The sequence below is a fragment of the Heliangelus exortis genome, chromosome 6 (assembly GCF_036169615.1).
Source record: "Heliangelus exortis chromosome 6, bHelExo1.hap1, whole genome shotgun sequence".
NCBI lineage: Eukaryota > Metazoa > Chordata > Aves > Apodiformes > Trochilidae > Heliangelus > Heliangelus exortis.
Genome location: NC_092427.1, coordinates 11,863,208 through 11,883,052, shown reverse-complemented (window position 1 = coordinate 11,883,052; position 19,845 = coordinate 11,863,208). Strand labels below are relative to the sequence as shown.

The following is a 19,845-nucleotide window of genomic DNA, read 5'->3' as shown; positions in this document are numbered from 1 at the left end:
TGAGCCAGAACTCCAACAAGATAGGAGTTCTCATTACTCAGGGGAGATGTACATGGAATACGTGCATCATTTCTTAAAGATGTAGTCATCTTTTCTCTACTCACACCACACCCAAAGGGGTCAGTCTCATTACACAGAGGTGGAGGCAGCACCAGTGCTAGAAGAGACAACACCAACTGCATAAAGAAAACACTGGGAGAAGCAGTGCAAACCGTGTTGCATACATTAAGCTTTTATTCCTCCCTTCCCTCTGAAAGACTAGGAGCAACCATGCCTAAAACCATAAAAGGCTATTACAATATAGTCAACCAGTAGTTTACAAAGGCCCCATTCATTTCCCAGAAATAAATAGAAAGTCTGTTAACAAAGGGAGCAGATACAAACTAAAAAAGAAAAATGGTATAAATGTATCTTTTCTATCTCTGCATATAAGCATCCCAAACTATCCATCCAAGTCTCTGATGAAGCCCAGAGATGCTCCGCATTGGAATGGGCTGCCCAGGGAAGGGGTGGATTCTCCATCCCTGGAGATATTTAAAAAGAGACTGGATGTGGCACTCAGTGCCATGGGCTGGGAACTGGAGCGGTAGTGGATCAAGGGTTGGACTTGATGATCTCTGAGGTCCCTTCCAACCCAGCCAATTCTATGATTCTATGATTCACTGGACATTAAGATCTGCATCCAATACCAGAAATTTCTCTGTCAAGCATCTACAGGATGTTCATGGGGCCCTGAAGAGCTCTACAGCAAGGTGGGACAAGTCTGCAACAGGAAAAGGAGCAAGTTGCTATAGACTGTATATGAAACGTAGTTGCTATAGGCTTTGCCATTCTTGAGAAAACAGTTCAGGTGACACTGTACAGTAAATTAAAGTATTTATCTCTTCCTCTATAGTGTGTTATTTGTGATAAAATTCACCTGACTTGACTCTGAAGGCCAACTGGGAAGCAGCAGCCATTAGCAGTTTCCTTCATGATTGTTTAGCTGCAGTGAACTCCCTGCAGGCTACATGTAGGGTGTAAAGCAAGCCAGGATTATTCAGGGCTGTCTGCAGTTTTGGGCTTCAGGGGAATAAAGAAAAAAGAGGCTTGAACTGCTTTGCACAACACAACAAAAAGATTCCTTTGACAGAGCACCAGGGCAGAATTAATTCCTTCAGCAAGTAGAAGAAACCCAGTCATTATACAGCATTTGCTGTCTTAATACTACAAAAAATAGAACACTTTTACTTATTACAGTTTGGTTTTGCTCTATTTCACATTACTATATCTAAGTTACAAACAAAACACTTCAGCCAAACATAATGGAGGAGGAGGGCAATGTATTGCCTGACCAGGGCCAAGCACAGACAATGCATCCACTGTACTTCCCAACAGAGTAACAAACGAGCATTTGTCCAATTCTGCATTTGGAAAAAAGGTCCTCTTCATGCCCTCAACTCACAAGGCTGCAACTGCAGTTATTGTTCTACCACTCTATATTAAAACTGGATACACCATCTGTAGCAGTACATTGTTCTCAGAATGGACTTGGTAAGTCAGATCTCATTCAGCCTAAAGTCAATTATTTTAATACAAAAAGTGACTAAGCATGAAAAGGCCTTCAAGCCTACAAGCATCTTTTCCTATGTTCTTCAGGGATCACCCAGGGGTTCCTCAGTTTGGACACCTGAATAAAATCTCAGTTACACAAGTTGCCCTTCCCATGGTTACACTGTACATACACTGTTCTGCAAGGGTAGAGAGGTTCTTTGGTACCAGAGAAACCTGTGTCTCCTCCTCTTACTGCCCCTAAAAGTCTATCCTGTAGTTCACCTTAGAGTGACTGCTGTCCTCAGAGGCTGCTTATTACAGCTGAGCTCAGTTTGCTGGTTACATGCTCAACCTGAAAACAAATCTCAAAGAAAGGAGAGCAGCAGCACAGGAATTCAAAGTGCTCCACCAGAGGTGCAGGAAATTTCATCTCTCTCCCAAGCAGTCTTCAGCCATTGCTAGGGCTGCTGATTAGGGACAGCAATTTGAGACTAACTGGGACAATGATTCTATATAAAAACAGCCCAGAGCATCTGCTTGTAAGAAGTATCAGGAGACTATTCTCAGGAACTCAGCACCCAGCCAATAAACAAGGGGGAAGGAAGCCTTCCCCTCATCCATTGCTTTTTGTGGAGACTGAATTATTTGTGAGCCTCAGGCAAGGTTTTCCTGTCAAGAACACTTTTGTAATTCTTTCCATAGCCAGCAGAAAGCATGTGATACCTTCACTTGTGCTCAGTGAAGTACTTTGTTTCTGTATTTCACACACTCCATCTTCAGTTCTTGTTGAAGTACAGCAAACACAACCCAAATAAGCTTCACAAAATTGCAAAATATATACATGGGATACCTTTTACTCACACCAGGTTGCCCTTTGCAAGCCAACCTTCCTTTAGGATATTTTGACTAACTTGCACTCCCATCTCTCAGAGAATTGTTGAGAATTAAAAGGCTGACTTAAAATCCCTGCTGTTTTCACAATGACCAATACGTGTGCACACGTGTGAACCACTCTATTGATAAATTTGCCCCTGGAAGATGCTGTGCATAATAAACAACAATGCCAACAGATAAAATTTGAGATGTAGGAGTTATTCCTTTCATGCCAAAATGTAACTGGAGTTAATATTGCCCTGACCCCTAAACTTTTTTGAGAGGAGTACCTACAAAGACTGCAGGGCAAAACAGCATAGAAGATACCAGGAGACTGGTCCAGAGACTTTAAGGACAATGACCAGTGCAGATTTGAGGGTTCTGGTTTACAGATTAAACCAACCTGACAGAGAAAGACATGGAAAAAAAAAATAAAAAAAATCAGAGAGAAAGATCACAGCAGAGAACACACCAACACTACTAAGCATTACTGAAATGTGATCAGCACTGCAGCTTTACCAGATGTTACTGCAGTTTCCCTGGGGTGGGTGTGGGATCTTTTCTAATGTGTTTCAATACTATTTATGGACACTGGACTGCAGATTCATCCCTGCAACATTTTCCAAGTTTCACGTGTTTTCTAAGATAACCATAGAGGTCCCTCAGCTCCACATGGCACTGTTACCAAATGTGAAGAAGAGAACAGGCTCTGCATCAAGTTCATCTCCAGATCAGCAGGATACTCATGCATTTGGCTTCCATCAGTGGTAATGGAATTGTGCACATTATTCTTTTGCTCATGAGGTCCACACCATTGTCTCAACATTTTAGTGCCTACACTTTCTTCATGTCTGTTGGAAATACCATGAAATGCAGTGGTAATATGCTTCTGCTTGGTTACACCAAATCTCTGCCAAAAGAGCATTTCTGCATTCACATAAAACCATCAGGGTTAAGTAGCTCATGATACACACATGAACCAAAGTAACTCTGCTCTGCTGCTTCCTTGCAAGGGAATCCTAGGGTCAAGGTCCAGAAGACACAACAGCACTAACAACTGAAACACTTCATTTTCTTCTGACATTTGCTACTACCACAGTTCAGAAAACCAATGGTGACCTGGAGGTCAGACATTTCCCAGCAGGTAAGACCAGTTGCTTATGGTCCCAGGCTCTTCATTCCACTAACTGATATGTCAAAGCTGAGAAGTTCCCAGCATGATTAATGTTGTTAATAAAGCACGATGATTTAAAAAAAACAAGCACATATGTGTTTAGTTAGGTACATAAATTATTCAACACAATGCCAAATTTGGAAAAATGTTATTTTCAAGCTCCTCTATTGACCTGGAAAGGAGAAGCCAGATTGAACAGGTCTCATCTGTGAATGGTGACACTGTCTAGTGACAGGTGATGTAGTTCAGGACAAGAAGGAGAATCAGTTTTAGTATTTTGTTCCTAGAGCTGGGGACATTTACTGACTGATCACCCACACATGCATCCCCTGCCTCCTCTTGAAAATACACGTAAATAATTGCCTTAGAAGAGCATTGTGAAACCATAACATTCCCAAAGTATCAAAACTCCTAACTATTAAGAACTGCCTAAAAAGATGGCACATACTGTCACCTGCAGAATCAAGTCCACAGCATTCAGTTTGCCCAGGTGATTTCCATCTTCATTTCCACTAAAAAAAAACCTGCCAGTAAATCATACCTTTAGACAGTAAATATCATCACAACCCAAGGTCTAGAGAACTCAGATACTGACAGTCTCAGACTTCTGAAATTTCATCTACTACATCCAGAGGGTAATAAGGTTTTCAACAAAAAAACAGGAACACTGAATGGAGAGAAGAGGGGGAAGAAAAAGATACAGCTTCTGCAAATATACCTAACAGAAATCATTTTCCCTAAAGCTTAAGAGGAAAGCCAGCTTCTGATGTACCAAAATTAAATGCAATACATGCTTCCATTCTGTAAATTAATTCTTCACAGGTGAATAAATACAGAGCTTCTCTGCCTTTCCACTTCACCTTTTCCATTTCCAGTCTCTCTAGCTTCTGCAGATATCATTTATGTTACAGAAACACAGTTAAAACACAGAAACGGAGAAAAGCCAGTGATGTCTCCATCTGGCATGTTCTTGGAGCTATGATTCAATGTTATTTCAGAAGTGCTTATAACCCATTTAAATAATCTTCCCAACTGATGCTGCAAAAGGAAGCAGTTATGAAATTAAAGCCTCAGTGATCACTCAAAAACATCACGGACCAGGAAGGGTGTCTGAAAATACCTGTCCTTCACCTCTCACAACCTGTTCTATTCCCTTGTACATCCTTCACTCCAAACAGGTTATTTTTCATATTTTACAGAAGCTTAAACTGAGCTTGATGCTACCAGGCTACAGATGTTTACAAGCTCATTTTTTTTCCAAGTTTCACTTCTGCTGCAAGATTGCTTCAGTCTCTTCACACAATCAAAAAGAAATTAAAGGTAAATATCGAGGCAACATTCAGACACAAACAAACCCATCCATCCCTGTGGCACATCCACCAGCACCTACCTTTGCCTGTAGTCATTATCTGCAGTGCTTGTGAGATGCTGGAGAAGAGCACTGTGCTCCAGGAGCAGCCCTACAGAACATGTCTCAGCAACTCAACCACCAGCAAACCCTCCACCCTCCTGCACGACTTCTTCTCGGTGTGACCTGGCAGATGATTGCCACCCCTCCTCCAAAATAAAAAGCCTGCTCAGCATTCAGCTGAACATCATGTGTCCTCCTGTGCCTGCTTGCTCACATCCCTCCCTTCTACATTTTCCAACCCAGGAGGCAGCAATAGGCTTATTTACCAAATTGTGTAACACAAACAGAGCAGAGCTCATCTTGCTCATTTATGCCTTCCACAGGGGTGTTCTGTCAGTTAATAGCACTCATTCAAGTATCATTCAGACACTACTGCTCTCTCAGCCCCCATGCAGATTAAGGGGCATTTCCTTGCCTTTTTTAATTCCACAGGAATGCTAAGTCAGTGAAATGAATTCTCTATTTCATTTTCTCTTTCAGTTTAAAAACAGTACTCATAGAAAACAAACCATAATGGGAATTGAATTGCAGGAGGAGGTATGAAAAAAGAAAAGCACAGTGCAATGTTTGTTGGCTCAACTCCCCCCCCCCCCCTTCTAGTCTGTAATGCTTCTGCTTGGATGTGTGTTGACAAACAAACAACATCCCACTCAGACACATGGCAATGCTTGGCAAGTCTGGGTGATTTCTCCTCCTCCTTATAATAAATATCAAAATAGCATTTCAGTGACTCTGCTTTATTACCAGCAAAACACAGGAATCTAGAATAGTTCCACTTTCCATCTGATTGTCTCCAAGTTGTCAACTACATCACAAACAGAATTCACTTAACAAATAGCATGTTTATTTTAAGCAGTATCACAAATACAGGAGCAGTTCTGCTCAAGAGTAACATAGCTCCTTCTTCATAGGCTTTCAGTAATTGGAATTACTTAATTTACTATTTTAGCAGGTTAATTAACCTGCTTACTCTTAGAATACTTACACAGGCAGCTACCAAAACTGCACCCTCACTCAGTGCAAGTACCTATGAGGCAAAGGTCTCGGCTGGAGACTTCTGGCTTTAAGATCCCCTGCTTTAAATTTCCTTGTAGCCCAACACCACTGTCACCTCAACTATCCCTAAATCTTGTTCTCCCAAAGGGCAAATTCAGTCCCCTCCTTACCCACACTGCCATACTGGGACACCACCACAGCATCCCTGCACACACCAGTGTAAAAGCACCTCCCCAAAATTGTGTGACTTACATATAAAAGAGGATATACAATGAATGTTATATTATGATATGGCAACGATCAAGAACATAAAAACACACCACAATGTTTTTATTATTAATAGCTTTGGTTTAGATCATTTCCTACCAGCCTGTATCTCCCAGTAGATCCCTTATTTCATTCTTAATCTGTCCTGAAACCTTATAATGAAGTCTTCTGCAGAGCAGGTCTGATCCCAAGTCAATTCAAAGCCATGGAAAAAATGTACATTTTATGTTCAGGTCCCTCCAGATGTAATAGCAAGGAAATCCACGCATCGTGAATTTCTTGGAATCTCTGCTTATGTCCAATAATTTCTCTGTATTACATCCAACTAGAGATCACCACACAATGCCACATGAAAATAGCAGCTGACTCGCTGGCAATTATTGGCTCTTTCATGCTGAAAATGTATTTGTCCCAGGGGAACAAGCCATCTGCATAATTAGCAAAAGCAGTTACACAGAAAATAATTAGCTTGCTGAAAGCCCAAAGGGGGGAAAACTATAATTTTTGTTTCAAGAGCCTGACTAATTATATGCCAAATAACAAAACAGAGACGCAGTGAGAATCGTCGAGAAATCCAACGTGGATTTTAGCTTCAGATTCTAGTTCTAAGGGTTGCTGGTAGCCTAAGCAACAAGCAGCATACTTCAGCCTGGCAAGGCCTCCCCCTGACTTAATGAAACATCAGATTACCATGCAAACCTCCCCCACTCCACTATGCATTTGATTCTTCTATTAACCAAGCAATAAAAACACAACCTAACTAAAACAGCAATCAGGCCATTAAAGGTAAACTCAAAGACACACTAATGGACCACAGTTTATTAAATAGAGAAGTAAATATAAGAATTTATTTTTCAGACTTAAAATTAGAGTTGATTCATTAGACTTATTCATGGGAATCAGAAAATGCCCTATTATTTTAACCACCTTTTCTGGTAGATTTAGGAGTATTCTCCTCATTTATGTCTTGGAAAGCATTAGTTAAGGAATCTTCAACAGTTTACAGACTATTCACCAATACCCAACTTACTCCTCCTATACAAAAAATGCTGCTGCAGTTGCTTTCTTGTATTTCCACCTTAGGTGACCTGCTTAAGGAAGCTTATCTCAAACAGTAGCCTTAGATCTAAGAGACCAGTTTTAGTCATCATTCTTTGACCAGTTCTTTTACCATTTTTCACCATTTTGGAAGGCACAGTAGCTTTCCCACCTGCCCAGCACCACCACCTTCTGCAGTAAGTTAGGCTTGACAACCACTTCCAAGTCTTGCAATTATCCCAACTCCAGTGCTCCTGAGCCAGGGCTCAGTTACAAGTGGTACTTGAGCCACTAGAAAAGCACAGAATCACTTATTCACCCAGAAGACTACATTAAAAAGTTGAACCTGATCTTTGCTTATGAGCTGATGCACCACACAGCTGAGTTAAACATACAGCTCCAGTTAAACTTTGTTTCAGAGGCATGCATTAACCCCAAACAAGAGAGCCCTTCCCCTGAGGGCAAAGCCTGTGCCTTTTCAGCTGTGTCCAGTGCACACCAACACAGGAGCAGCTCAGGTCACCAGGGAGCTGATTCCTCTCCTTCCACAGTGCCATTTTATGCTGACAAGGGCATACAGACTGCAGTCTGCACCTACACTCAGCCTCCCAAAACCTCTGGGATGCTCACACAGCCTGCACAGAGCTCAAAATAGGACACGCCTGCTACAGACAGGGACTAACATGAGCTTTTAAGACACGGTCAAACTCCACCATATTCCCTGGAGTCATCTGATCCAGGCCACGGAATGTGAAGGTTAAAGTGTCAGCAGTGTGTTCTGGCACCCAGCAGTGGCACAGTCTAAAAGGAGAGGTACTAATGATGACAGACAGACAGCCTCATCATCAATACCCTACTCTGCCAGGCTCCAAGGATTAACAAGACTGAGACAGCTATTTCCTGAGAAAAGCAAACCTTTTGAATGTGCAATATTTATCACGATCTTTACTGGCCATTTTGACAGCTGCTGAAAGTGTCACCTTTGTTCAAAGGCTGCAGGAGGCGCCAGGGATACAAGAAACCTGACCAACTTAACTTGTCTTTAGGCCATAATAAACTTGTGACTGTGGGTAAAGATAAGCCTCCCCCTCTGGCTTATACAACCTCAAAAAAGATAAACTGGAAGTCACACAGAGCTGTTGACATATGAGATACAGGGAGTATTCATGCTGCATTGGTGCTGTGCTTGGAGGACAAGGAAGAAACAACAAACAAGCCTATGGCACTCTAGGAAATTGAACCCTCAAACACACAAAAGAGATATTAATAACTAGTGTCCTAATTAACTTCGCAAATGAGAATATTTTAAATTTAACTCATGCAGCTACAAACTTTTTGTATTGTTAGGGAAGCTGAGAAGAACATGTTAAGAGTAGTGGGAGCTCCTATCCTTTCCCCACTTTGCTCTCTTTGACCCATTAACTCTCCTCCACTTTCTCAACTCTGTTTCCCAGGTCACTTTTTGGTCTCAGTGTCCTCACAGGAGATTCAGCAGAGGAGAAAAGCTAACACACTGGCTCTAGGGACTGCATCCAGCCACAGCATGAGCAAGGATAGCAAGACATCAGCAGGTGGAAAGAAAGGGGTACTTGTGCCTGGAAGCACAAAACGCCTGTTGATGGGGTCAAGGACATGAGACAGAGGGTGTGTGTAAGGAGCTCTCAGGCACTGCATATACAAGAAAGTTAAATCTTCAAATTCATCTGGACAGTGACAGAGGAAGAGGTACAGACAGAAAAAATAATTGTCAAAACTAGCAGATGTAACACACATACATGCTTTACTTCCACTTACAGAAAAAAACATTCCTAAGGAATCCTTCCTTAATTTTAAAACTGAATGCTTGCTTGCTTGGAACAAGTTGCCAGCCCAGAAAAGTTCATCCCCACTGTCCCATCTTGTTTCTTTTGGTATCTTCAGTGTGCCAGCAGCCTCGAATCACACCAGAGCATGCACTAGGATGCTCAGTCTACAGATCAAAACTACCTCTCAAAAGCCAATGATTAACAAGTGATGTATCTGGTAGTGTTCCAGGACACACACATGCAAAAATTATTGCACAGCTAAAACTCATGTTGCAAATCTAAGTTACTTCCAGTTTCTTGCTCTCAACTGAACTTTATTTTTACATATCTCTCACCTTTTTCATCTTAAATACTATCCTAATCTGTTGTGATATACCCAATTTTCTGCTCAGTCATCCTCATTTGCATTAGAAACATACCTCTGTAAACATACCTTAAATTTACCTAGGAGTACATTAAGCTCCAAAATCTTTCCTCAAGCCCCTAGAGAAGAAACAAAGCAAAAATCCCACCCGCAGTCACCATCCCACCACAAAATGTGTTTCAGATGACCCTGTAGCAACACATTTCATGGTGCACAAATACCATCTCCTTGAACTCCAGACAACAGCAATCTGCAGAGTGCAACAATGCATCAAATTAACATTTTCTTTTTTGAAAACCCATTTTAACACTACAAAACCTCTACCTTAGCCTTGCCAAGGGGAATGCAGAGAAATGGGATCAGCAGTAAACTTGTTCAGTTTGAGCTAGAATTTTTTAACAAACACCTAGAGGTTATAAGATGCTTGCTTAGGGATTAGATATTTCCTTCCTTTCTTTTTTAAAAAATGCAAGGACATTTGTTTCTCAACTGCACTTTTTTTTTGCCTAAGCCTCATTTACTTATACAGCCAATATTTTACATAACAGGGGAAAAGTATAGTTTTAACCCATTCTATCACAGAGGAACTCACACCAGGTCTTCAGCACTCCCATATGCACAAAAGAGTAGCACATCACATTTTGGATTAATCCAAATTACAACATCAGAATTTTCAAAAAGTCAACTTTTTTATTTCCTGGAGGAATTATGTTTGCCATATTTTAAAATGGATAAGGCAAGAAGAATACTGCCTCGATGTGAAAGAAGTATTTTTTCTAATTTAAAGTCCTCTTGGGTTCTGGGAGCAGGGTGGGAAAGGTTAGGGACCTTGGACTTGTGAAGGATGTGAGCTTGATGGGAACCCTCAGCACTGAACCCTCGTTCTTCATCTCTGCTCTACTCACATAAGCAGAAAGATGAGTTTTCCTCACCAAGAATTCTCTCAAAAATCTGTTCCTAAAAAATGAGTGATACTTAAAAATCTCATACAGTTGTCTATAAGAAAAGTAGTAATAAACACTTGGTTTTACAGTAAGTAAATTACTTGTCTCAGACAAAAGAAAAAGAATTAAGATTCTTTGACTATGGTAAACATGCAAGGTACACAAACTTAGGAAATACAATATACAAACCCTAAACAATGAGTTCTAAATGGAACATTACTATATTAATATGTACCATGCTATTTAGGGCATTAAAGTGAAAAAGGTTCTTTTCTTAAAATGAACTTATGAACAATTCCTAAGTTCATAAATTCCATCCCTTCACCTTATGAACGATTTAAACAAAGATGCACATAGACTTGAAAAGAGAAGATGTATTTCCCTAATGAAACTCAGAAAGAAAAGGACAGTTCTAACAACACCTTCTGTTCTCAAAACTTAACGCTTTATTCTCGTTCTGATACTACTAAGGTGGCAGTGGACTAATCAAGCATCAATTTTTTTGCTGCAAAAACTATGTCTATATTTCTGAACAATCACTCATACTTTTCCCTAACAGAATGCTTGTTCTGTATCCATTTGATTGCCTCATTAATTGAAAATTGCTAAAAACACCATAAAGAGAATACAAACACTTCTACTCACCACCTGAACTCTGGATCATGTTTCCAGATTTCTGGACCTCATCGAATTTTGTAAAAATTACATTCAACCTGTTTGAAAGTTAAAGAAATAACAATGAAGAGTTGGATTTAATTTTTAGGAATCTAGATTAAGATGTTGCATGTTAAATTTTGCTTTACTTGGATCATTGAGAGCCTTGTCAAGAAGGTCATTGTGGAGGAAAGTGACTTTAAAATTTAAAAATAAATTCACAATATGCAACAGCTGATAAGAAAAACTGAGAAACAAATGGTACCACGGAGACACGAGATACTGGAAACACTACATCACTGAAGATGTAACATTTCTAATTGCAAGTGCATTTCCAGTTCATTACTACTTGGTCTACCTTGGCCATTTTCAGAAATGCTATAGGAAAAAACAAACAAAAAACTAAATAAAAATAATCCAAGCACTCCAAGACATTTATGTCTGACCCTGACACTCCTTTCCCATTCATGGTAAAGGCCTGATTGAGTAGAAGACCCTTATCACATCTCAGTATTCCTTCCCAGAGAGTTTATCACTTTAAGCCACACTGTGACAGCAAGTAAGAAACAAGAGGCAACAGCACTGTCCTGGTGTGTCCCCCCCACCATGTGCACATCGACTCCAAAACAAACTCTTCCCCCACATCGTGTGCATTCACACAATGCCATCTGCTCCATCCTGCACAAGAGAGATTGCAACAAACTGCAGAGCAGCTTTGTTACCACACCTGAAGTGGCACAAGAAGAGGGATGGGGGTTGGGTATAGTTTTAGTTTTGGTTTGTTTATGATATTAACTGGGGTTTTTTTTCTTCTTGATGACAACCTTGGAAGCTGCATATACACAGGACACTCTGAAGCATCCTCTCTACATAAGAAGAGCACGCAGGAAAAATAGATTGAATCCTAAATCAGTAAATTATATATACATCCATAGTAATTTTATTAGTTTTACATAAATGCTGTGCCACAGTTTGGCAAAGCTACACTATCCACATTAAGTGAAAAATCAGCCTAAAACCAATAGAGAAGGACATTTTCAACTCACCGGGATTGGGGTAGTCCTTTTTTACTGAGATCAGCCCTTACACGTTCACCAACATGTCTGTAAATTTCCACAAGGCTGTTTATTGCTGCATCTCTAACCTGAATGTGAGAAATGAGAGACAAGAGAATTTAAAGAACTAAACCCCTGCCCTACCTTGGGGAAAGAAATGTTCATCTTTCTCAGCAGTAGCAGTTGCCACTCCACATTACCACAGAGTTCACAAAGGAGCTTCCATCCCTGCATTTCAGATACGAGCAGTATCAGCAGGTCTAATTTCACTGACAAGGCAGTCAAGACACACAATGAAAGATTTCATATTTAGAGATGCCTGCAGGGAGCTCAGCTGCCTTTGCCACATTCCAGCCTTTGTGTGCAACACACCAAGTTATTGGATTAAAAAAAGCAAGCAGACACACGAACAGACACAATATTGCTGCTATAGGTTATAAAACAAACTGATTTTTGATGCTGTCTTACAAAGTTATGTTTCTGTGACAACCAAATACAGGGGAAGGGTTAACTGGTCACCTGAGTCACCATAAATTCTGCATGTTTTCCAGACTGATTTATAAAACATTGCTGAGCAAGAGCCACAAGCCTGATTTTTTGCCTATGGAAATACCTCTGCAGCTGTACACTTCTGTTTCACAGAAGATGGCCCAGCAAATACCCCATCACCTGCACACACCAGAATACCCTGGGGTATTTTGTGGACATAAGGTACAATCACCTACAGGTGAGAGGCAAAGGGCAGACACATAAACCTCACTTCCAAGCTTTGACTCATGGTGTCCCACTCTGCAGCCTTCCCAGTTTTCCAAAGTGCCAGCCCTTACTCAGGATCACACTTCTCTGCCCATCAGCCCCATGCACCACCAGGCAAGACACTTCTGGGCACAGTTCAGGGGGGATCTGTTAAAGTCACACATTTCTGTGTTCAGTGACCCAAACCCAGCCTCCCCCTCTGCCGTCCAGAACCAGGGAGCACCAGCATCTCATGCACCAGCATCCAGGGCACACCAACAAGCTCTGTGTGTCCCTTCCAGCCAAAGGACACAGAGCAGTCAACCATGGAAGTCCCCACACGGGATCTGGAATGTCTGCCTGTGTGTGTCAGGTTAATCAGAGCCATGGTTGCCTGGGCAAGGCAGGGAGTCCTCACTACCATACTTGCTTCAGTCTATCGTAGCAGTAACAAAGCTTTCATGTTCAATTTTTTGAGAACATGGTCACACTTTAAATATAGTTGTCATACCAGATGCTCGGCGGGTTAACACAAGCTGTAAAGCTGCCTTAGTTGAAACCAAAAAACCCTAAAACACATCGATTGAAGAAGGGCAGCACCCAGGCAGCTTCCGTGTCCACAACAAAAGGAGGGAGGCAGTGCGCTTGACCTGGATCTGTGTTTCTCCACCATCTCTCACCAAGAGAGGGCAGCATTGACCGAGCATCAGTTCTCCCAGAGCTCAGGGGAAATCCCTGGCAGCACAAAAGCAGCTCCAGGAGAACCCTGGACAAACCCCTGCCACTGACCCGGTGCTTTTCAACCAGGAGCCGCTTTAACAGCGTTTGTATCTAATGACATGGGCATTCCGGGGGCGAGACACCAGGTCATGGGCATGAGGTCAAGCTCATTCCACACTGCACCAGGGGACAGCGATAGGAACCCTGCCAGGAGTGGGGAAGGGAATGAGTGTCCCCATCCCCTCACCAACTCTGATTTCTCCTGGCTCACCAATGCCAGGACCAAGGTGTCTGTGCAACAAGTCCAAGTCCTAAACCCAGTGTCCCCTCAAAGAGCAGCCACTTGCTTCAGCTTTGACTCAGAACTACAAAGGACCCTGAGGATTAAACTTCCCTCAAAACTTCTTGGGGTGGCAGGTTTATCCCTATGTGCTACACAACCAGCAAGGGAAGGCTGCTTCATACTCTGTCCTCTTCAGCAAAGGGAGGCCCTGACAGCCATGGGAACACGCCCAGCTCCAGAGCCAGCACAAGCCCATGCCCCACTTGGCCTCCCCATGCTTCCTTCCAGCTAAACATCTATTCCAAACCTGGATCTCATATGTGTTACCCATGCTAGGAGGGCAACAGGGATATTAAAAACCTTCTAGTAAACATGTTCCTTGACATTAGCTTGAACCCTGCTTCCCTACCCCACTCTTCTCAGTAACCTCACGTACTGGCATTTAATTTCAGGTTAGGTCCTGTCCAGAGCAGGAAAAAAAGCACATAGAAATGAAATCATTAAATGACAATTTTTTTTCAGCATGCACTTCCATTTGATTTGCATCACTGATTTACAGTTCCTACACAGCCTCCACCCTTTATTAAACATTTGCCTGTACAGTTTCTGGCAGTGCATGTGGCCAGGCTGCTCAGCTGGTCCCATTTGACCTCCTTGCCCAGATCAATTCTTCTCTGAAGGTGAAGGGTGCTGCACTGAACCCAGAGGGACACCTGCAGCATTCAGGCTGCAAGGTACAGGAGTTCCCTTCCTACATGGGGAACTTTTCATTGTTCAGAGCTCACCATCACACTTTACTAGCCAGAACACAGAGCTCCAGAGTCACCAACAAGGCAATCAGCACAACCTTTACAAGTGATTCACACCAAAAGCTCACCTGGCTGTTTGGATCTCCAAGTAAGTTACATATATGTGGCACTATCTTACTCAGTGTTAAACTCTGAGCTCCAGATCTGGGAATAAAGAAACAAAGGACAAGAGTGTGAGATACAAAGTAAACACATGTACATAACAGAGGTCTGCAGGAGGTTCTGACTTACGCATTGAGTGTTGCAATAAGGCAGAGGCAAATCCCTTCTCTTGTCCGGAAATTCTTGTGTTTGAATCCTCCTAGCATCCTGTCCCACACGTACTGTGGAAGACAGAAAAGATGGTGAGACAGAAAAGAAGGAGAGTGGAGAAGAGAGACTCTTTCTTCCAGGAGACACACACTTTTACATCCATCCAAGCAGAACATGACAAGAAATAAAAAAGACACTTTCAGATCTAATTCTTTGTTCTGTGCTCATTCCACAGTAACTCCCCACTAGCCAAAACAATACTTTCCTTACAGAAAGCAAGCTTACAATTACTCTGACATCCACCCATCCCATACTTTGGAAATCCAGTGACACTCTCTTGTGTATCCTGACTTTCAAATGAAGCAGGTATCTTTTAACAAAGCATAAGGAGCTGAAGCTGTCAGACAGAGCCATGGGAGAAAACCCTCTGACAGAAAAAAGTTCTCCTTTCTAAGGAGCCAGTCACTCATTCAGACTGCAAAGGGCTGTCAACCATACCTGAGGGTTAGCAGCTTGTTCCATGATTTTTAGCAGCAAGGTCTGATCCTGCTCCCTCACAGAGTCCTTAGAGTCTCCCAACCTATCAAGTAAACTTGGCAGCACTGAGGACAAAAAACAGAAACATCCAAATCCCTCAGAAGAAAACTTGTGACAGAAACCCAGTCCCTCTGCTCTCCCCACCCAATGGAGGTACCAGCCCTCCCATCCTTCATCAGAGCCTGAAAACACCCAACTCCTCACACACACAGCCCTTACCTGTGCCAATCTGGGCCTTGAAGCGATCCTGCAAGCGGGACACTAGTGCAGAAAGGATGTCAATTCCCAGGAGAACCACCTGCCAGACAAGACAGTGTTTTAGCCTTGGCCCCAGCACTGCTGAAGGCATCCGAGAGCCCCTTCCCACCGCAGCCACTGACACCACCCACCCAGGTAAGGGGGCTGCAGGTACACACAGCTCTTCTTGCACAGCTCCTGACAAACCAGGAGAGCGGTTTGCAAACAGAAAAGCCCCAGAATTGCTGCTCCCCGTGAGATTTACGTGCCAAAATTTACTGCCAAGAACTTGACAAAGCCAACAACTGTAATTGCTGCTCAGTGCTGAATTCATACATATGTGCAATGTACACATACCACATGAATAATGACTTCAGTATTTGCTGTAACAAACATTTCTAATTAAATGTAATTATTAAACTTGTAATTTGAAAATGATGTGCACTAACAGCTGCCTAATTATTCACTTGTAGAAACTAAACCAAACACTTTCATAGCAGAACTTATATACAGGGAATAGCACTGAGACCAGATTCAGGACAGGCTACAGATCAGAAAACACACTCTGGTTAATGTCATTAAACAACCTACAAGAAATACATTGTATCCTGAATATACTGCCTGGCTTAGGCTCGAAATACCTGGCGAAACCCTATAGATTGTAACAGCTCTGTACAGGGCAGCTCTCCTTACTCTTTTAGTTGGGTGCTGAGGTAAGTAATGCCTGGAAGCGTTACCTCTGCGTGTACACACACACACACGCGTGTGTGCACGTACCTCAGTGTGTACCCACACACACACTGTGTACACACACACACACAGTGTGCACACACACACACACACAAAGGAGGGAAGCAGGGAGGGACGTGGCTGCTGTCGGGGCAGCGGAGCCGGGCAGCGCCGCGGGAGAACGGCAGGGGGCGCGCTCCGCCCCCGTTGCCTCCCTGCGCGGCTGTCCAGCCCCTTATGCAAATAAACTCCCGGCAGGCGCGGAGGACGATGGGTAGCGCCGCCAGACCCGACAGGAAGGCTCAAACAGGAGCCGGAGCCGAGACTCCGGTGCGGCTCTCCCCGCTCTGACCCAGCGGAGCGCGGCCCCGAGCCGGGCGCCGGGGGAGTGGGGGCGGGCGCTGCGCGCGCCCCTCGCCCGCACCTAGGGCGCGGTCGGCCCTCCCCTAGCGGCGGCGCGCGAAAAGGGCCCTTTAACCGTCCTTATCTGGGGGTGCGCGGCTGCCCGATGAGCGCGTGGCGAGGGCAGCTCTGCTGACGCCTTGAAACAGCACAAACAGCGCCCGCCCCGCGCGTGGCGCAATTTTTGGAACCTCGCGCTGCAACGCGTGCCCGGCGCGATCCCAACCGCGGTCCTGACCGAACTCACACAAGTACTGGAGCGGAACCGGAGCGAAGCAGCCATTGGGCAGCAGCCCGGCCCGTTCCGCAGCTGCAACTGCTGCCGGGCCGCGAGGCAGCGACTCATTAGCGGTTAATGAAGGGGAACTCGAGTGCCGCGGTCAATAGTTGAGCGGCGCCGCCCCACTCCCCCTTCCTGCTGCGGTTACTGAGGCTGCTGCAGCTGCTTCACCCTCCAGCCATCAGTTCATAACCCAAGTTCTCCACCCGCAACTTGTCCTTCGGATTCGCTCCCAAATTGGCTCTACTCCGTGTCACGGCTCCTGAAAAGAATCTTCCTCATCATAAAACCACCTGGAGCCTGACTTCTCCCAACACATCATTCCACCTTCTCCAAACAGCTCCTCCCATCCCAGAGTCTTACACCATGCCATTTTTTTTAATTCAACATCATTTGCAGCATGCCAACAAGCTCCAGAATATCTGCCCATATGCCAAGGGAGAATTTTCCTCGTGCTTTTGTAAGCCGCGTTTCATTTGCACATTGATCTTGCACACTGGATCTAACCTAGCAGTGACAAATGCCCAGCCAGAGCCAGCTCCCTCCAGCCCTATCCCTGCCCGCCTGCCAGCCAGCTCACTCGGCTTCTCCAGGCTGGGCTACAGCAGCAGAGCCCTAGCAGGAGGACAGGCTGTAAACCCTCGGTAGCTCAGAGACACTTTTTAAGAAAAAGTTACTGGGACTCTGAACGCCTGCCATAGCTTCCCAACGAGAGCCCCATCACAGCAGCATTCCGTGTGGAAAAGTGCAGTGCCTGCAATTACGGAGGTGTGCCCCGCGGGTACATCTGATCCTGGGAGAGGAAGCGATCCATCTCTTCCTCAAATTGCCCGCAAGCTGGAAAGAGCGAGGGGAACTCATCACTCAGACATTAACACAGGCACAGTGCAAACACAGCCGGTTACCCTGCAGCTCACCCCAGGATCAGACGGGGAGGGTGAGCTGAGCCTTCCAAGACTTTTCTACTGTTGTACTTAAAGAAATGGAAAGCTAATTAGCATAGATTACAGTGGTGGCTTGGACAGCTATTGAGGAAACAACCACTGGGGGTGAACAGATGTTACTCCCTTCCATGCTGGATTCAACCCTGATGTTCCTCTGAAGGTCAGAGGTGGAAAGTTGAAATCGTGTGTGGATTGAGATCAAATGATCCATTAGGGAGGCAGAGAGTAGAAAACCCAGGGCATGACTGACAAATTAATGAAGAGTGAATTCAATTGCAGCCCTTCCTGCACTGGGTTGACTGCACGCGAGAGCCCACCTCAGTTCACCACTATAGCAGCTACTCAAGCACTGCCAGAATTAGCACAATTCTGCTAGAATTAACACACGGTGGTGGCCAGGAGGAACCTCAGGAGAGGGGAGGGCCAGCGCAGTGACAAGCCAGCAGCAGGCAGCCATCACTGTCATCTTGCAGCACACACCCCACCAGGGGAGCCAGTCGGCTGGCACTGCTCTGTGCCAAGGCACGACAAGGGCAGCTCTCCATCCAGAATTCCAGATAACGCTGCAGTGCTGATAAAAACAGAGCTATTCCAGGCCTTTACATCAACACGGGTCTTTGCTTCATGCTCCAAAGCAAGGCAGGGCTCCAACTCACCATTATATCTCTAGTGCACAGAGGCCCCCAGCCTTCAAGCAAGAAAATACCAGGTCATCAGCTGCTACTTTTAGTCCCTTACTTTACTCAGGCCCCAAAGAGTGATATCGGGTCTCCCAAACCCATTGCTGAAACACACAGCAGCACAGCCACAGGTCTTCAGCTCAGTTGCTTTGCTCATTTGTGTCTGAGGTTCCCCCCCAAGACAGTCAATATAAAGCAATTTGTGCCATCCACTCTTCAGCTCAACTGACAGCTGCTGATACTTTGCAATGTCTCAGAGTACTTTCCTAGGCACCCAGGGCTGTCAGCAAGCCCTTCTCTTGCTTCCCTCCAGCTGCCAGGTGACAAGGCACTATCACTCCCAATAAACAAAACTCTTGTCAGTTGCCAGGATGCAACACAGCCCTTCTTAATACAGATGACCTCTTTTCAAAGAGGTCATAAAAATCTTACTTCAAAGAACTCCGAGCATCTGTCCTTTAATACCTGGATGGTGTTCACAGGCCTGCAGGCAGCTCCATATACCAGAGAGCAGACAGCCCACCAGTAGATGTTGACCTGGTGTGGCAGGCAAGTAGATGCACCCAACCCAGCTTAAAACCAGACACACCCAAATGCAGTCCTCCCATAAAGGGCAAAAGAACAAGCTGCACCATCCAGCACCAAGTGACCAGAACCATGGCTTTGGGTTACCCCAACAGTCAGCACTATCATGGCAGCTCCAGGCTGCTGTAGGGAGCTGAGCACTTTCCTCCCCTCTCTCTGCATCATGCCACACACAGCAGAGATGTAGTGTCTGAACCTTTATCCCAGGTTTCTTGCAGGGAATCGGCGATGGGCAGCACATTCCCAGAGCATGGTTTTACCCTGCCAGCTTCCTGCTGAACCTTCCACACCTGGCAGCTTGGGACCTAAGCAGGAATGCTGGAGACACAGTTTCTATCTCAGCTGTGTCACCAGCTGGTTTTGTGGTCAGTTTCCTCATCTCTGATTCTGTGGTGACACCACTCGGCTACTTCACTTTGGAGTCTGTGAGGATTTTCTTGGAGGAAGAAAGAAAGGTGGAAAACATACTTCTAAATCTCAATATGCCAAAAAATTAAGATAGTTCAACCATTTGTTTTTTAACACTTTGCTAAATATT

General features: G+C 44.3%; 1 protein-coding gene and 1 non-coding gene across 30 annotated transcripts in view; one reads left to right on the top strand and one right to left on the bottom strand.

The window, feature by feature from the left end:
• The window catches only part of CLASP1 (cytoplasmic linker associated protein 1), a 175,972-nt gene that overhangs the window by 110,171 nt on the left and 45,956 nt on the right, over positions 1-19,845 (bottom strand). For 28 of the 29 annotated variants that reach the window (XM_071746707.1, XM_071746695.1, XM_071746693.1 and 25 more), the window contains exons 3-8: positions 15,670-15,748; positions 15,412-15,515; positions 14,893-14,984; positions 14,730-14,805; positions 12,106-12,203; positions 11,051-11,118 (exon numbers count right to left, since the gene is read on the bottom strand). In XM_071746707.1, the coding sequence (XP_071602808.1) occupies positions 11,051-11,118; positions 12,106-12,203; positions 14,730-14,805; positions 14,893-14,984; positions 15,412-15,515; positions 15,670-15,748 (517 nt within the window). Of the gene's footprint in view, positions 1-4,970; positions 5,112-11,050; positions 11,119-12,105; positions 12,204-14,729; positions 14,806-14,892; positions 14,985-15,411; positions 15,516-15,669; positions 15,749-19,845 lie in introns of those variants that run through there. The other variant, XM_071746719.1, reaches the window with a different exon arrangement.
• LOC139797954 (U4atac minor spliceosomal RNA) lies at positions 16,893-17,010 on the top strand. Its single transcript, XR_011726644.1, has one exon. It is a non-coding gene; the product is annotated as a U4atac minor spliceosomal RNA (small nuclear RNA).